Here is a 19,065-nt window from a genome sequence, read left to right on the forward strand (position 1 = left end):
CGCTCTGCTTAGGATGTTTAGTGCATCGCGTCATCAGCTGCTAAAAATCAGTCCGCTTGGCGCAGAGCCAGAGAAAGAGGCGCACAGTGCTTGCGGAGCAGATACACATGCGCTAGAGAGAACCAGACCAGTGTTGTTGTGCTGGCATTTCACAGTTACTGCAAACTCAGTAACTGTCCACAGTTACTGAATTTCCCCATGCTGCATCGTTGGTAAAATAATTATCACAAATGTGTTAAAATATGTGTTCGTAATTGTCAAATGCATGTTTTTGATATATATATTATATTATATATATTTTTTAAATATATTTTATATATTATATATTATTATATATTGATATATATAAGTTATTTGTTTTGTAATGCCGCCTGGTTTTCGATTTATTTTGTTACCTCAGATTTAGACTAATTAAATTGGATGTGATTCAAATGTCGCGGGACAAAGAACACAGACTCAAGCAACTTTACCATGCTTTAAGCTTTGATGTAGAATATAATAAAGTTAGTTTTCGTGTGCACAGTCAGAGGAACCGTGCAGCGTACCCGAGTCTGCCTGAAAAAAGTCGTCAACAAGTCACTGAAATGCAGCACGTGTTGTCAAGTAGTGTATTTATGCATTTAAGCACCGCTTTTCTGACACACATAGGCTTACTGTAAATGACGAGTAGTCAGATCTCATTTCTAATTTAAATATGTAATTCCAAATCATATTTGAATACAAGTTAATATTTAGATTTCAAAAATATACAGATATGTCATATGTACATGCAACATATATTTCAAAATTTGTCAGAAATTGAATACATACATATATATATATATATATATATATATATATATATATATATATACATATATATGAATATGACATATAGTCTATATTTATGAGGTCCAAGCTACATTTACAGGTTTTGATGAATAGGCTACTATGTTAATACTTTAGATTTACAGTTGAATAATTGGGCAAGTGATTGTATAATGGTGGTTTGTTCTGTAGACTATCGAAAAAAAATAGCTTAAAGGGGCAAATAATTTTGTCTTTAAAATTGTGTTTAAAAAAATTTAAAACAGCTTTTATTCTAGCTGAAATATAACAAAGAAGACTTTCTCCAGAAGAAAAAAATATTATCAGACATACCTTGAAAATTTCCTTGCTCTGTTAAACATCATTTGGGAAATATAAAAAATAAATAAATAAATTCAAAGGGGGGCTAATAATTCTGACTTCAACTGTAAGTACAGCAGTTTTCGTTTTTCTTTTTAAGAACAGTGCCATATTTAATGAACCTTTAAAAGCACACTTTAATTTAAACATGTTTTTGTTTGTTTTTACTTGCAAGCACAGTTAATATTCAAACTATTTATAATATTTAAAGTGGCTGGCAATAATACCTATTCTTAATAATAGTAATTAATTTGCCTCGTTTTTGAACTGTGCAATCCTGTAGCTGCTTAATTAAGCCTACTACGCTACTGGATTTCATTACTGGTCATTATGGTAATACTTGGAGAGACAATTTTTTTCTGAGGTGGTACTTGGTGAAAAAAGTTTGAGAACCACTGCAATAGAACAATTAAAATCCATGGTGACTCATGTTTTGGCCTCAAGAATAAAATTAAACAATGGCTTTTAGCATTACCATTTACTTAGCAAAAAATGTGGCTTTTTTTAACCCTAAAGGGGACTTATTATGCCTCTTTTTGCAAGATAGAATCTCTGAGGATCCTAAAGTGTGTATGTAAAGTTTGATACCACACAAATAGTGTTTTATAACTCTTTGAAACGTACCCTTTAAAGGCCTTGATCCAAAGTGTGCCATTTTGGTGACTGTCGCTTTAAATTCTAATGAGACTGTGTTCCAAGCTCTCTTTTCAAAAAAGGTAGGAGCTATGAAAGTCTGTGTGTCACCATAGCAGCTGATTCAAAACTCCAATGGTGGATAGCTGCTTCTCACTCGGGTCTCTCTATGCTAATGAGGGAGAGATTTTTATTAATTGCCGGGCTTTCCCCCTCTCATGACATGTACAAAGGAAGAATGTCAATCAAAGTATTTCATTAGAGGCTGGCTATATTCACACTATTCACACACAACTGTGTTTAAACCCCTTATAAATGAGATTTTTTTTCATAATAGGTCCCCTTTATTTGTGCTGATATGTACCTCAGTATGTCCTAACTTATTACAAGGTATTGTTTTAAACCCATTTGAAATGTTTACATGTTTTTAAATAAAAAAAAAAAAATTTAGCAAACAACAATTTTTGCTTAAATCATGTAAAAACAGTATTAGCCATATTATTTCTTCACCCAAAATGTGTTGCCATTGGCTAAAAGTGTATTAAAAGGAATCCATTGGTTTATTAATAGTTAATTGCTGGTGAAACTGATGTAATCCCAGGTTTATTATAGTGTTCTGAATCTTTTGTGCTTCTCTCCACCACAGGTCAGGAGTGGGAGTCACTGGATCCAAGCAGACCATGTTTTACGCTGAGGTGTCCGAAGAGAACCGCGTCGGAGAGGGAGGAGGTAAACCTCAAGAGGGTGAACTGATCGAGGTGGTCAAAGTTCCCCTTCACGAAGCCATGACCTTCGCCTTTGATGAGAGCATCCCGAAAACAATGGGAGTCATTTTCAGCTTCATCTGGTTCCACAGCAACATGTCGCCGAAGTACAAGATCTCCACCAATGTGTAACGTAACAATTCCAAGCCATCCACAACTCATTACATACATTTTTATATATATAGTAATCAAAATGGTCACTAACTGTTAAATTTTTTTTGTTATTTCTTACACTCTTATCTGTTTATTGTGGTTTTAGCTATTGTCTTATTTCAAAATGAAGCAGCACTTGTGTGCGATCCCCATCAGCTAACCGTAGAGCTGAAGAGGTTCATTGTGCGTTTGTTTTGTGTAACTGATTGCTTTGTTTTTAACATGTCAGGAATTTCAGCCAGCCATTTGAAATCACACCACGGCCCTTAAAGACTTTGTAATGGTGATCTATTCCATGCTAACAGTGTTGATACCATCAGAAAGACAGTGAGCACGTTTACATGCACACCAATACTTTGGAAAGTCCAAAATCAGCTCATTGAAATAACACGTTTTCCTGCTTTTAATTTCAAACAGTAACCTAGCAAAGCAGATACATCACATTTACAGGACTTTATTATTTTCTAAGGTTATTCACTCAAATGATTACATCAAAATATAAAGATGTGTAGGCCTAAGTATTCTAAACAAAGCATAAAGCTTAAAAAAACCCAGCCTACTTAAATATAATCATTTATTTTCACATTGACAAGCACTTTACCCTGCTATTTTTATATTTTTTTGGATCAAGAGTCACCCAATATACTTTACAGCAGTTCATTTTTCAATATTGCTTGATGTTATTTCAAACCAAACAGGCAAAAAGCTACTTCATTTTAAGATCGTCACTGGCGTTTGAAAAAGATTATATTAAAAGTTTGCTTTGGCTTGTAAACACCTTCAGGCTATCATTGGTATTTCTCGATAATGCTATAGGTAAGTTGTAATAAGTCGGTTGTTCTTGTTTAATACACTAAAGCTGCTTTCATTATAGCAATTTACTATATAAAGTTATTAATAAATAATGAATAAACTAAATTTCTGATGCTTTCTTAACTGCTGTTTTCTCACAGTTGTCCTTTTTCATAGTTGTGTGTTTATTTGTTTTTTGGAAGGAAAACACACAGCACTTGTTTTCACATTTACCGAAATGCTGCTCTCAACAGTGCGAGAGGTGTCAGAATGTTCACAAACAGAAAACCATTGCTCATATTTTTCAAACAAACTTTGAACGAAAACAAGGCCTTTAAAGGCCATGTGAAATCAAACTTAAGTGTTTATTTTGCTTGCGAACATTGTTATTCTTTAGGCGAACAATTAATCCATGCAAGTTGATCTGCTAAAAAACAAAAAGTTTGTTTTGGTAATCTTCAATCAAAGTCTGATCATTTGCTTCTGCGTGTGATGTGGCAGTCCTTCTCTGTTGATGTCAGTTTGAGGGCTTCATCTAATGTAGCGGAACGCAATTCTAACCACACCTTTCATTTCCTGTGAATGAATGATGCGCAAATAGAAAGCCCTGCCCCTATTCAATATTCTGTTTCAATTGGCCGTACATCAACATGCTGAAATAGTCTCAAAAGCTTCTGGTTCAAGCTGACCTTTAACAAATTTTTTTTTACTCAAATTCACATTAATTGTGAGGTCACATTACATGTACACATTTGCATTTAGCCAGTTTGCTTTGAAATGCTGTTTGGTTTGAAAGTCTGTGAAGCAGTGTATCACACTATATATATCAGTTTGCTATGGACAATGAACTTCTTTTCTCATAAACGTTCTCGTAATATTTCTCACCGCACCTTAAGGTCGCTTTCATGTCTCGTAGCCAGACATGCACACTGACAGAGCTCTTTATAGGGTGATTATAACTCTTACACTTCTTCATTGGTTTAAGTTGTTTGTGTCCTTACTGCAATACTTGACACTTCACTTATCCACTCGTTAAATCCTGATGTATTGGTGACATATGAAATACTGTTTCTGGGTCCAAGACACTACCCATTTGAATTAAGAAAATATTCATTTATGACCACTTCTTAGTCGCAAATATAATGATTTTATTATATAAAATCATGGTGTACACACTCTGGACTTTCTGCATCACAGACACCAATATTTTAACAATTTATAAAATGTATGGCCATCAGATTTCAGGCATGGGTTATATATATTGCGATCATGATTTTCGAAAGTATTACATCGCTTTGTAAAAGTCTACTATTACCATTTGTTGAGTCTTCCCATACAGTTTGACAGTGCGCTTGCACCCAGAAGCTGCTTCTGGTGACGTCACACTTAACAAGCAGATAGATGCCAACAAAAACGGACAATCACCAGATTACACTACATCACTTTTGACATGCTTTAAACCGACAAGGGTTGATTCAGCATGTTTAGTCGGCAAAAACAAACTCCAATAAACACCAGCAGCGTAAATACACTGATCCAGCAAAACATGACAAAGTGTCTGTTGGCATCTTTCAGTGTGGTGTCAATTAGCCTAGAAATAAAAACAGCATTGTCATGCATTGTCACAGTATTAAGGTTAAAAATGTGCATGTAAACGTACTCACTCACTGAGATTGAAGCTGTACGTTGTTTGAGAAAGTCTGACTTCTAGCCATATTCCACCCATTTTACAGTCAGGCCATTTCGAGGAACAGCATCCATTTTTTGAAATAAGCAAGTAAATAATGTGAGTTAACGTCAACAATCCACTGGCAGCTACCCAAACGATAGCCACTTCTTGAAAACAATCACTAACAAAGAACAACGGATACGCTCTCGCATATATCTCAGGTCCAAAGCTGACTTTGGAACATTCAGGGTTAGTGATGATGCTGAAATATACTGAGGTGTTTTGTATTGTCGCTTAATATTATGTTTATTCTGAGTGTGTTTTGCACAATTTATAAAATATCTGCTACACAGAACCTAAAGTATGAGTACAGTGCTAGTACTGCAGGTTTAAAGCTGCTTCGCCATAATCGTCATAACTAAAACAACATTCTGAATTCTTGCAGAATGTATGGAATATGTTAGGGGTGCATGAGCTTGCCTGCTGAAGTAGAACGAATATATTTATAATATACCATAGTGTCGGAAGACCTCCTGAAGTCACAGGAACTAAAATAGTGACTTTCTAAAATCTCTTGAATAGAATACTTGAATTACTGTTGCGGTTTACTGTAGGAATATACAGTGGAGATCAAAATTAGAGAACTTTATAAATATGGGTTCCCCCATCCCCCCACAAATAATGTAATCTGTATTGTTCAGAATTTAAAGGAATTTTGGTTGTGGTAATACCATGCTAGTTAAACAGTGTTTTAAAAAATAACCAAGCCACTTCAACAAGCCTCTTATTTTGTGGAAGATTACAATTAATATCTCTGAAGGTTACAGCAGTCGGAAAACTAGAAAGTGTAGTATTTGGAGTCAAGCTTTGTGGTCACTGCAGGGCTTTCAGTCCAAATTCTTTTAAATGAGTATCTTTATTTTGAAATAAAGATCTTTACCCTCTTTAGAGGTCAACTCGTGATCCATTTCAGCTGCAGTGTTGAATCAACTGACCATTGAGGCTTTCTGAATTATCCTGTCCTCTATTGGATTTGTCTTTTGTTGACGCCCAAATATTGCAATATTCTAGAAATCCCAGCTACACTAATCACACTAAATTTGTCAAATTATTTCAACACAGTCTCGTTGGAAAAACATGCTTCAGCCTACAGTTTTGTGAATGATATGAACATACTTTTGACTGCAGTTTTGTATTTAAAAAGGTATGACTATGGTATGAGGGCAACAACTTTTGTTTCTTTTCACACTAATGATATTTACAGGGACATATTATTAATGGAAAAAGGATTCTTTTTGTGCAGTTCTTTGCACAATACCAAATATAGTTTTAGAAAACAACTTGATGAGGTCTATGATTTGTAAACAAATAAGTTTGATTCACCCATCTATCTCAATATGGACAACTTTTCCTGCATGGTCACCAACATTGTACAATGTTGTACTTGTGATGTAGAGTGCTTAAGTCCGCTGATGCATGATTTCACAAAAGAGATAAAAGCAATGTAAAATCAAGGTAAAACTGTTTGCGGTTTAAAACTATCAGCGGATTTATCAGCAGAACTATCAGGGTATTTATTTGACAATCCCTGCCTTCTTATGGAGGTGTACAAGAAGGACATGAATCTGAAACGTAATACAAAAAACGCACTATAAGTATTGGGGCTGTATGATTATTTGAAGGCGATTTTCATGGTCATTTTGTCAGTAAAACCAGCTGTAATCAGCAGTAAGTCTCCAGCACCTGCTTTCAAATGGAGCAGCATTTAATACATGGAAGATTACTAAAAAGACATGCATAAAATTGTGAACAATTTACTCGGCTCGGTTCTCAAATTAAAGGGAATCGTTCTGTGATCTAACAGCTGCTTATGTCACTTGTCAGCAGTCTATGGCTCTGTGTTTTAAAAAAACACTCTTTTAATAACGTTTTTAAACCAAACTCACCGCTTAGCTTCTGTCAAGTGATGATAAATCATTTTGAGAGATGATTCTAGTCGCACTGAATCAATTAAATGCAGTTAAATCCTCAGCTTTTTTTGGATTTCCTGTGTCTCTTTGTGGCGTATTTGCAGTTTCCACACGAGAGTGCCCTCTGGTCTTCAGGAGAGATTTACTACTGAACTCAGAGCTGCGCTTCCCTGACAAGATGTGCATGACCATTGCAGCTTTTGCTAAATCACGATCTTGGTTTCATTCCAATTAATTGTGACGCTATTAAGTAATGTATTTCAGATTTGTAAAAATTTTGACAGTGCCCTCTAGTGGATTTGTCATCTGAAACGTACAACAAAACATATTTCACATTTTAAAATAATGTAGTTCAAGACACATATTTCCAATGAGCCTGGGATGGATAATTAAGGGAATTATCAAGAGTTACAAATAACACCAATAACTAATGTCTGAATGTTTCTCTGATCAGTGTTCTTTTCAAATATCTCATTTTAACACATATATTCTGTTTAAGAATATAGTTACCACATGAAACGCTCTTTTACTGCTGTTGGTATAAATTCAGTTAGGACTAAGTCATGACCTTAAAATTTTGGGAAATTGTCAGTTAATTTTGATCTCGACTGTATAGATGAATGACTATAAATGCTTGAAAATAATCAATATACTCTCAGTATTCTTCACCATACCTCCATGATTTGCGAGGCTGCTTGCAAACAATGAATTGAGCTGAAGTTTTCTAAATCAAGATTCTCGCTCTGCTGTAGATTCTAGTTTACTCGCAATCAATTAATCAGTGAATTTTCTTTTCTTTATTGTTGCTATAGTTATTTTGTGAAGGATAATGAAGTGCACAAACATTTTTAACACTATCCTTGTTCTTGTCATTAAAGAAATCACCACCACCTTTAATAAAACGTCAGACGATTGGATCTGACTGTAAGGCGTTTCCTCTGTTCTATCACTGTACTCTGTGGTCTATATTCTCTTGTGATTTGAGTGTTATAACTTTATCAGTACAGATGGTCAATGTGCTAATTCAAAAATTACCATGTTCATATAATCAATCAAAACGAGTGTTGTGGAAAAAACAACAACAGGTTTGGTTTGGTCCACTGTGAGTGTTTTTTTTTTTTGTGTTACTTTTAAACACCCCATTAAAGTATGCAAATGAGACCTTTTATGAATTATGCATTTGTTTCGGAAGCGTTATTTCATATCATTATGTCTCCGATATCATTTCCTCATTTTCTTAATCTCTTATGAAATGAACTTTGAGTGTTTTGTACGTTTATCTCAGGATAGGGCTTTGTTTCTTTTCAAAATGAATAAATGGATTTTTTTTGTCATGTGCCACTGTTACTAATGCTTGATTTTCACTCAGTATTTCAAGAGGTGTTTATGAATCTCTCTTTTTTTTATCTCACAAACTTTATTTACTGATTGTTTTAGTTTATGGCACCTGCAGCGAATATATATATATATATATATATATATATATATATATATATATATATATATATATATATATATATATATATATATATATATATATATATATATATATATATATATTGCAATTATGTATCTTTTGACATTTGAAAAGATATATATTTCAAAAATGAAATATTGCATGTGTACTCTGTATTACATTGATCTGCATTCAGTTTAAATGAATAAAAAGGTCCTGCCTTACATCATGGAGTCTGTGCTTGTCAGATTCAAAATTAGGATACAGTGCATATGCAATGTTGTAGTGTGAGTGGTTATAGAAGGACATTTAGCTAAAAACTTTTTTTTTTTTTTTTAAATCAAAAGCACACAACAAACATTTAAAACTTTACTTTTAACCAAATGCAAACATTGATAAGCTGTAAATGAAATTACGAATAAACTCTACACTCAATATTAAAAACTCAATGTTACATTCAAAATTATTAGTTATTACTATACCATATTAAACGAAGTCATTTGAATTTGAACAATTGCTATGAAATACATAAAAAAATAAACAGCCAAAGCACAATATTATTATAATTTTTTTTTTAGCCAGTTGTATTTTTCATGCTCATTTAGCTTAAAAGGCACCTATGATGAAAATCATGTTTAGGAGCTATTTGGACAGAACTGTGTGTATAGGCCAAATCCCAATTCAATTTTTGTACCTCTACCCCTTCCCATTCCCCTTGGCCATTGAAACGGAGAGTAAATTTAAAGGATCCAAATCCCTCCCGTTTTGAGGCTTACCGCAACGTGACGTAGGAGAGTGGTTTCTCCGCCCACCAAATTGATTGACAGCACCGTACTAACATGTCTCTGTAGTAACATGTAGAATCATATTCACAATCCAGGATGTGCGCAAAGCAACTGGGATTAAAAGATCTGTTCAGCTCTCTGTGATCATCAATCATCATCAAATGTGATCAAGAATGAGTTTTGCAAGTTTAAAACATTTTTAAAACGGTGCATGTTTGCAATGACTTACAGTGATTTTACCGAATTTACTTTATCAGCACAGCCGCGTGTCAGTACAATGATAAAAGAAGACGCTTCAATTCCGATTTGTGGACGTTAAATCAGGTTTATTTTGTACATTAACATAATGGATATCCATACAGCAGTGAATATTAATGTGAATCCTGTCACATTTCCTGTGCAAAAACAGTGCAAAAAAGTGCAAAGTTAAACGTGTGTGTCCATGTGTGCTTGCGTGAACTTTGTAACGACATTGTGTGGATCAAAAACATCAAATAATCATTAGGAAAGTTCTTACTGTAGTATTTCTTACAAACAGCACATGAGATCTGCTTTCTTCATGTCTGTCACTCTGCTGTTTATCTGACGCAGCAGAGGCGGAGATTGAGGCACACTCTGAAAGGCATGTGGGAACAGAGGGAGGGGAGAACCAGCATTAAAGGCACAGGCAACGAAAACGGCTACATTGTGTTTAGAGGAGAAACCAAGCGGCAACCTCCCCCTCTCCCTCGGGAAGCCAATACGGAAGTAACTGAAACTGCAATTCATCAAAATTCCGCTAGTCCTGGCTCCATAATAGAGCAAATTGCAATTGAGCCCACTGTTAGAATGGCCAACTTTACAGCAGAAAAAAAGGTGTTTACAGCCTGGTACAAAGAACGATTTTGGTTTATATAGCTATTATTACCCTCCATGACAACTGTGAGGGGGGTGAATTTTTTTATAACTCATCCATTTCCTTTATTTTAGGTTATATTAAGTCTGCATAATTAAGGGCGTGGCCACTTGAGTGACAGCTAGGTCTGGTTGGTCGCCGTCACTTCACCTCAGCTGAATCCGGCAGATTAGCCACTGATCTCGGCATATTCATCATATTTTTGTTTTGTTTTATGTGGCTTTACACAGTCAGCTGCCTTTTGGACTTATTTCTTACAATTATCAGATGATATGGGATGCTGTGTGCACTTAATTGTGCTCATAAACCATTCATGTGGCCTCGTTTCCCATGTGAGTAAAGTTATATACTTATACACCATCTCTATAAATGTATTTGTTTTATTTAAGGTCATTTATCATTAATATTTTCTTTAGACCTGTAATGCACTCCAGAATGTGACAGATTGATTAGCTGTAGGCTCTAGAACAGTCATCTGAAGCATTATCATACAGTGTTATGCCTGGATTTCATGAATAGTCTTACATTTACTAACACAGACTATAATTGAAGTGTTTGGAAGTAATTCGCGTTTTTCTCCTGTAGAAAAACGTCATAAGAACAATGCTTAGTGGCTCAATGTATTACCACAGTGTTTTTAAAAGTCTAAACACTTTATTGATATAGTGTACAGCCAAACACATGTGGTCAGAACACAAACGAGTCGCAGGTAATAGAGTATCAAGCGTTTCTCCCAAAGTAAAGTCTGTCTGCTAGGTCTAAGCAAAGTGCCAGCAGGCGTCTGTAGCTCCGCTCACTCTCCGCCTCTTTGCCCTTGTTTGGTATCCCGCCGTGGGTGCGATGACGCGCGAACAAAATGGCGACGGTTGGCCGCGCCTACTTGTAGCTTCTTTTGCAGTGTTCAGAAACCTATGGGTGACGTCACGGATACTCCGTCCATATATTTTACAGTCTATGGGAGAAACTCCCAATATTCTGAAAGGTCTAATAAATAATCTGATGGGTGTTTTGAGCTGAAACTTTAAAGACACATTCTGGAGACACAAAAGACTTATCTTAAATCTTGAAAAAGGGGTAAAATAGGTGTCCTTTAAAGTAAAACAAATTGTAAAAAATTAAATAATTAAAATGGTAAAAGCACACAAAACATGTTTTTTTTATTTAATATTTTGAATTTTATAAAAATGTTATAATTAATAAAAATTTTCACCTTCTCTCTCTCACTTTTTTTTTGGCAAATCAGACAGTTTGATTAAAATCCATTCCTTTAATGCGTTCAAAAAGACTGACGAAACCCTCTCCACTTTCTCTCTCATCTCTCTTTCATTTCTTCCCAAATCACAAACACACCTTTTGTATGATGTTTTCATTCAAGCCGAGGGACAATTTGTCAAATCCTTCTACAGCATTTCTCTCTAGGGAGCCGAAAGCTCTCTCTCTCTCTCTCTCTCTCTCTCTCTCTCTCTCTCTCTCTCCCCCTCTCTCTCTCTCTCTCTCTCCTCTCTCTCTCTCTCTCTCTCTCTCTCTTTCTCCCCCTCCCCTCTCTCTCTTTCCCTCTCAGCTCTTCCAGAGGAGTCGAGTTGTCAAGGTAATGTTTGTTTTGCTCTCTGCTCTTTTTAGGCTCACCGGTAATCATTAGACGTCCAGCAAGAGGGATTGTGGAGGAGGGACAGGTGCTCGGCTAAGGGGGTCACGAATAATAGCATTAAGTAACTGAGTGCAGCAACCACGACTTTACTATAGAAACAGCACGCCTCACAACAGCACACACACAATGAGGTAGATGTGTGTTTCTGGCCTGCTTCTTTTACCATTGCCTTTGTTCAGATGATCCAGAGAGAGCTTACGCAGTGTGTGACGACTGAATAAGATGGTGACATGAAACAATGATTTTTACATGTAAACAACTTTGTTATAACATTCAATACTTAAAAATAATTACAACATATAGCTAATTAATACCAATTACACAATATTAAATCTCTCCATAGTAAAAATAATTGTGAGACCTTTAGTTTCAGAGATGATTCCAGTCTGATAATGCACTTCGTAATCACGAGACAAAGACTTTTGAATAAAACAACAGCGATATTGTAAGATGCCAAAATAACCGAATATGGCTCCATATGCCAGCTGATACCAATGTTTTTTTTTTTCTCATGCAAAGCTCTTCTTTAATTCACAGTGATGACTTCAATATTTACAATCACAGATTTGCAATGAGTGGGCGACACAGTGGCTCAGTGGTTAGCATTGTCGCCTAACTTCAAGAAGATCACTGGTTCGAGCCCTGACTGGGCCGGTTTGCATTTCTGTGTGGAGTTTGGAAGTTCTCCTCATGTTCGTGTGGGTTTTCTCCAGGTGCTCCGGTTTCCCTCTCAGTTCAAAGACATGCGCAATAATGTAGGTGAATTGAATAAACTAAACTGGCTGTAGGGCATCACGTTGGCGCAGTGGGTAGCACGATCGCCTCACAGCAAGAAGGTCACTGATTCGAGCCCCGACTGGGTCAGTTGGCATTTCTGTGTGGAGTTTGGATGTTCTCCCTGTGTTTGTGTAGGTTTCCTCCGGGTGCTCCGGTTTCCCCCACAGTCCAAAGACATGCGCTATAGGTGAATTGAAAAAGCAAAATTGGCTGTAGTGTATGTGTGTATGCAAGAGTGTATGGGTGTTTCCCAGTGTTGGGTTGTGGCTGGAAGGGCATCCACTGCGTAAAACATATTCTGGATAAGTTGTCGGTTCATTCCGCTGTGGCGACCCCTGATTAATAAAGGAACTAAGCCGAAAAGAAAATTTCAGGGTTCGATATTAGAGAGCTCTTTTCTATGTAATGTATAGTGGATGTATTTATATAGCACATTTATCATGTATGGCCATACACCCAAAGCGCTTCACAATTATGGGGGGGGGGGTCTCTCCACTAGTGTGCAGCATCCACTTGGATGATGTGATGGCAGCCACAGGACAATGGCGCCAGTGTGCTCACCACACACCAGCTATAAGGGGAAGTGGAGAGACAGTGGTACAGCCAGTTCGGTGCATGGGGAGGATTGGGAGGCCATGATGGGTAAGGGCCTATGAAGGAAATTTTGGCCAGGATACCAGGGTTACACCCCTACTTTTTTATGAGAAGTGCCATGGGATTTGTAATGACCACAGAGAGTCAGGACGTTGGTTTAACGTCTCATCCGAAAGACCGATGAGACACTTATTAATTTATTTTCAGAGATGGATTAATTTTTCAGATAATTTTCCAGTTCTTGGAATTCAGTTTATGCTGCTTCTTATCTGCAAAAACTGACCTGACATTTCAGCACTGACAGAAAGTCTATGACATCATTGCTGTAATGTGATTGGTTATTAAGGCAGACCTCCAATGGTAGAGCCACTGACCATTCTTAAAACTGTCTCCGTTTCTAATTTGGGGAGTTTTTCTTTTTTTTTTTAAGTGCTACTGTATCATCGACTGAGCCTGAAAAGACACTGAATGTCTCATATTCAAGAATATTTTGTAATTATGATTCTCTCAATCTGCACTGATTTTCAGCTCTCTGGCATTCTGAGGTTCTTTCATAGTTCATGAGTCATAGTTTCCCTCTCAAAAAAAAGGAAAGTTCAGCACCCTCATGCATTCCAGAGACTTTCAATTAGCTTATGAACATTCTTCAGAATATCTTCTTTTATGCTTCACAGAACCAGAATGTCATGCAGGCTTACCAACATGAGGGTGAGGAAATGATTTACTTTTTTTTTTTTTTTAACTTTAGTCTACAGTACACTGTAATATATGTGAACACTCCAGATGTTGCTCTTTGCTAAGCCTAGCACTGGCTTGATTTGCAGAGTGTTTACGTTGAAAAAGACAGATCTGCTGTTTTGTGTTTTACACCAACCTTGTTATGTTTTCAATTGAATTTAATTGTGTTGTTTTGTCATCACAAAACCATATTCAACATATGTTTTTATTTGTTAGAGTGAGGAAGAAACAGGCCTGTTGTTTGTTTGTGAGCAAACATTACATCTAACTATATCTCACAAATGCATTTTTATCATAACTGTCTCTAGAAATTGTGATTTTACAATTTGAATGTGTAGTTATTTTAGTTCCTGACAATATTTTCAAGAGCAACTTTTTGTCCATAATTTTGACTATGATTCTCATCATTTTGACTTTTTCCATAGTTGCGACTACATCAGAAATGCAACATGTTAAATAATTTGTGTTTCGTATCTCACATCTGGGATTTTACATCTCAATTTTCTGGCTCTGTATTTTACAGTTGTGGATTTATATCTCATAATTTTGACCTCAAAAGTCAAAATGTGTTCAAAGTACTTTTTAATCATATTTTTAAACTATACTGTATAACTCAAATGCAGCTTTCTTTATAATTGCAGTTTTATCTCAAAATTAAGACTTTATATTTATTTGTTTTTATGTATATATTACATAATTAAGACTTTGCCAATTTAATAATTATGTAGTTCACAGTTATGACTGTATTGTGCATTATTATATCTCATAATCGTGATCTCTCAAATGCAGCTTTTTTCTTGTAATTGCTAAATGACATACTAAACTAAACATACTAAATGTATCCCTCACAGATATCAGTAAATCTCTGAATTTTTACTCACAACATACAATATGTCAATATCTCAATATATATATATATATATATATATATATATATATATATATATATATATATATATATATATATATATATATATATATATATATATATATATATATATATATATATATATATGAAAGTCTGCAGAGTTTTTTTTCCATTGTGTCTATCATGGATCAGCTGTGATCGCCGCTGCCGCTTATCAGTGTCACTCATCTGTGCAGAGCGCAGCGCGCAAGAGCCAGTCGCAGCCCTTTTTGTTGAGCGCATGACCAATCAAAGGGGTGTAAGAGAAGTTGGTAGACAAGGATCAGAAAGCGAGCGGGATATTTATATTTGTTTATATTATTTGCTATAAATGCTCGTGTTGTTTTTAAAAGTAAAGTTTATATATCTGACTGTTTGTATTAAATGACAAAATTGTATGACAAATAGTATATAAATATATTTATACATTTTAATACAAGAATTGCTGCTGTGAAGAAAAAATAAAACTGTATGGGAAGCATCGTCGATGCACCGGGATATCGAATTGAACCGAATAGATGGTATGGTATGGTATAGATGGTAATACATGATAATCGTAACCGAACCGTGAGACCAGTGTAGGTTCACACCTCTAAAAAAAAAAAAAAAAAAAAAATATATATATATATATATATATATATATACACAATAAAATATATACACATATGTTTTGTTTTGGCTTTGTTTTGTGTGTTTTTTTTTTATCATTTCCATAAGTATATTTTCCATCTCACTAATACAACTTTTTCATAAATTCTAAAATCTATTTATATTAATATTAATAATTTCTTACATTTATATAGCGCTTTTCTGGACACTCAAAGCCCTTTACACATTTTTTGGGGGGGGGGATCTCCGCATCCACCACCAGTCTGCAGCATTCACTTGGATAACATGATGACAGCCATATTGCGCCAGACCGCACACCACACACCAGCTGATTGGTGGAGAAGAGACAGAGTGATGTAGCCAATTATGATATGATATGGGGATGGTTAGGAGGCCATGATGGACAGACGCCAGTAGGCAAATTTGGCCAGGTTAAAGCCCTACCCTTTTTCAAAGTACATCCTTAGCAACGACAGGACCTTGGATTAACGTCTTATCCGAAAGACGGTGCTCACTGAGCAGTATAGTCCCCTTCACTATACTGGGGTGTTCGGACCCACACACGGCTGCTGATCTCACTAACACCACTTCCGACAGCAACCTAGATTTCCCATGTAGTCTCCCATCCAGGTACTGAACAGGCGCAGCAGTGCTTGGCTTCAGTGGGCAACCTTGTGAGAGTTGCTGAGAACTAGCTGCCAGCATATTATACTTTTTAACCCAACAACTGGATTTATATCTGTGTGATACAAAAGTTTGTCCTCACATAGAAAATAGAAATCTGGAAAAAAAGTTCTGATGCATGTGCTGTTCGCATGCGTCCAGGATTTTGTTTTCCATTGCAGCTACCTGTAGTTAAATTCCCTGCACAACATAAAACCCCTTTATTATTCTTCCACTTCTTCACTCCTGACTTGTAAGGAGTTGTTCTCTCTTATTGTTTTTCTTCACTGTCAGTGTGTTCATAAATCATCTACGTGGAGGAAAAAGTAGCAACACAATGTTCTTGATGAGGACGTGAGGTCAAAGTTTCAGCTCATGTTGAGCGGCGGCTCCTAAATTTCATGCAGGCTCCATCTTTCTCTCGCCTGAAGGAAAGGCCACTTCCATTTCCCTGAAGTCCTGATCTGTCATCACTCCCCCATCCTGCTTCACACACCAACCGCAGCTGATAAGATTCCCTTCAGATAATGTGAGCTTAATGCATTAATGGCACAGCTCAATGTTTATACGAACCTGCCCCATCTTGATGTCAAGCACCGGTTCCCTCTAATGTGTTGATCTCGCTTTCAGTAGAACCACAGGACAGATTTGCTGTGAGTTTCAGTAGGGAATAACACAGAGATCCTTCGGGAGCTCTGTCACGCTTGAAGGTGAATAATTAAGGCCTGTTGTTTTCTGGTTTGGGCCTTAAAGGTAGAGCCCATAATGCTATTTCTAATCAGGTCATAGATGTGTGTGTCATCTTATTTGCAGAGGATATGTCATTTAGTGTATCTCTTTGAAATCAGCATGGAACACTGACCGTGAGAAAGTGCATAGACTGAAACGTATTTGGTGTGAATATTGCTATCAAATTTTGTTTTGATACATTTTGTCATTGTCTTTCCAGTGCAAGATGGCATGTCCCAACTTTTGCTCTTTTCAAAAAAAAATTAATAATAATTGGATGTCAGGCATTAGGGTTTTGGTGTCCAAACATTCTATCAGTAGCCCAAAGAAAACAACAAAGGATGCTAGTACAAATAAACAGTGTGCTGTAATGCTACCATAAAGTCAGGATCCTGATTCCTCAAAGATATTTCAAACATTACACTGTAGAAAATATTTGTAAATTAACCTTTTTTTTCCCGTATTAGGCGATTCATGTTTTTTCCACCTATTTATAAGTTTGAATTGCATTATGGGATCTTGATCTTTCCTCCAAAATATATTGTCTGTGTTTGTGTTTTAAATTACTGTACAAGAACCTGGGGTCCGTTCTTCGCACCTCGCTTTAATGATCTAAGATGATTTGACAGATCCTGGATCTTTTAATCATGATAACTGATCTCTTGGCTAATTTGGTTCTTCAAACAAGTTTGCAAATCAGATTAAAATGTCTGGATGAACTGATCTGAGATCGCTGCATGTGTTGTGAAGGACTGATTTTTTTTTTTCTTTTTTTTCATGCAAGAAAGAACATTACAAAGATACAGTATGAACAAAGAGACAAAAAGGTTACATAAAAAAATTCCAGCAAATTAAACAGATTTAAATGATTTAAACTTAGAAAGAGTTTTACATGCAATATAATTGTTAGTCTTTTAAAGAGGTGACATATAAATCAAAGTCCTTTCTGATAATAAAAAAGGGTGTTTCTTTGAAATTGTACATTTATGGATGTAAAGTTAAAAAAAAAAGCTATAAATTAATAATACATTTAAAATAAGAAGGATCTACGTTCAGAGAGTAACCAAAGATTACAGTTTTTCAGAAAATACAAAAGTTTGGAAATAAGAATTGTTTTATGAAATTGGAAAAGTCAACCCAAAACACTTTACAGTAAGTGCACTCTCAAAATAAATGATTAAGTCATTCATCATTTTGAGTACAAAATGAGCATTTAGATGATATATTGTTATTACATTTAGCTAGTTTGGTATTTATTGGGGAGCAATTATGAATGATTTTGATTGAGATTTCAACAGCTTTATTAGACAAAGAGAATTTTTTTAGAAGAAGCCACAACTGATCTCAATCTATGTCACCGAATATATTATTCCAAAAACCTATGTAAGCAGGTAAAGAGATCCGAGAACTGTTAATTACCAAGCAAATATCTTTGTTTGACAAAGAACTAAGAAGAGTTTGGTCAACAAAAAGGTTTGTGTTGTCAAAAATAAAAGAATCTATAGAGCCTTTGGGGCCAGATTTGACTAAAGGTATAACACAAGGGTGTGAAGGACAGATCTATCGATCGACACAGCAGAGTAATGACATCATCTGATTAATATTCAATTATCCACCTGAGCAAAATTACATAAAATTTGTAGTAAACTGTTTGTTAAATGATACGCAATATCTTTCTGCATTTATTGTGGGCTGCAGGCTTTACACTTTCATGTGTCAAGAGTATTTAGCAATTTATTTAGTTTTACATTTAGAGCGGATTTTCTTTATTATAGTACCCTAGGCCTATTCAAGTTTCTTAATCATGTGGTGTAAGGAATAGCTGGCTGTTTAAATAAATTAAAAAGCATTTAGATGTCGCTAAAGGTGTCTGCGACTTTTGTGAATCATCAAATCACTGGCATATTAGCTGTCAAAGCATGTGCATGACTGCATAATTTATTATTGCTTTAAAAAAATGCAGTTGAATATTGTGCATGTCTGTTATTATACACAAACTGTAAAGATTTTATTTTTGCTTTGAACTGCATTTTGGACTCAGAAACAGTATTGACATGACATCATGACTTAGGCCATCTCCACATATACACAGGTATTTTTCTAAATGTATTGAGGT

The 19,065-nt window shown here is 35.6% G+C and overlaps 1 protein-coding gene across 1 annotated transcript in view; it reads left to right on the top strand.

Annotated features, from left to right (window-relative positions):
* nudt14 (nudix (nucleoside diphosphate linked moiety X)-type motif 14) overlaps positions 1-8,597 on the top strand; it is a 78,671-nt gene extending 70,074 nt beyond the window's left edge. The window contains exon 5 of the mRNA XM_056481175.1: positions 2,447-8,597. Coding sequence (XP_056337150.1) covers positions 2,447-2,696 — 250 coding nt within the window. The 3' untranslated portion in view covers positions 2,697-8,597. The remainder of the gene's footprint in view (positions 1-2,446) is intronic.
* The last annotated feature ends 10,468 nt before the right edge of the window (positions 8,598-19,065 follow it).

This window comes from Danio aesculapii, chromosome 20, assembly GCF_903798145.1.
Source record: "Danio aesculapii chromosome 20, fDanAes4.1, whole genome shotgun sequence".
NCBI lineage: Eukaryota > Metazoa > Chordata > Actinopteri > Cypriniformes > Danionidae > Danio > Danio aesculapii.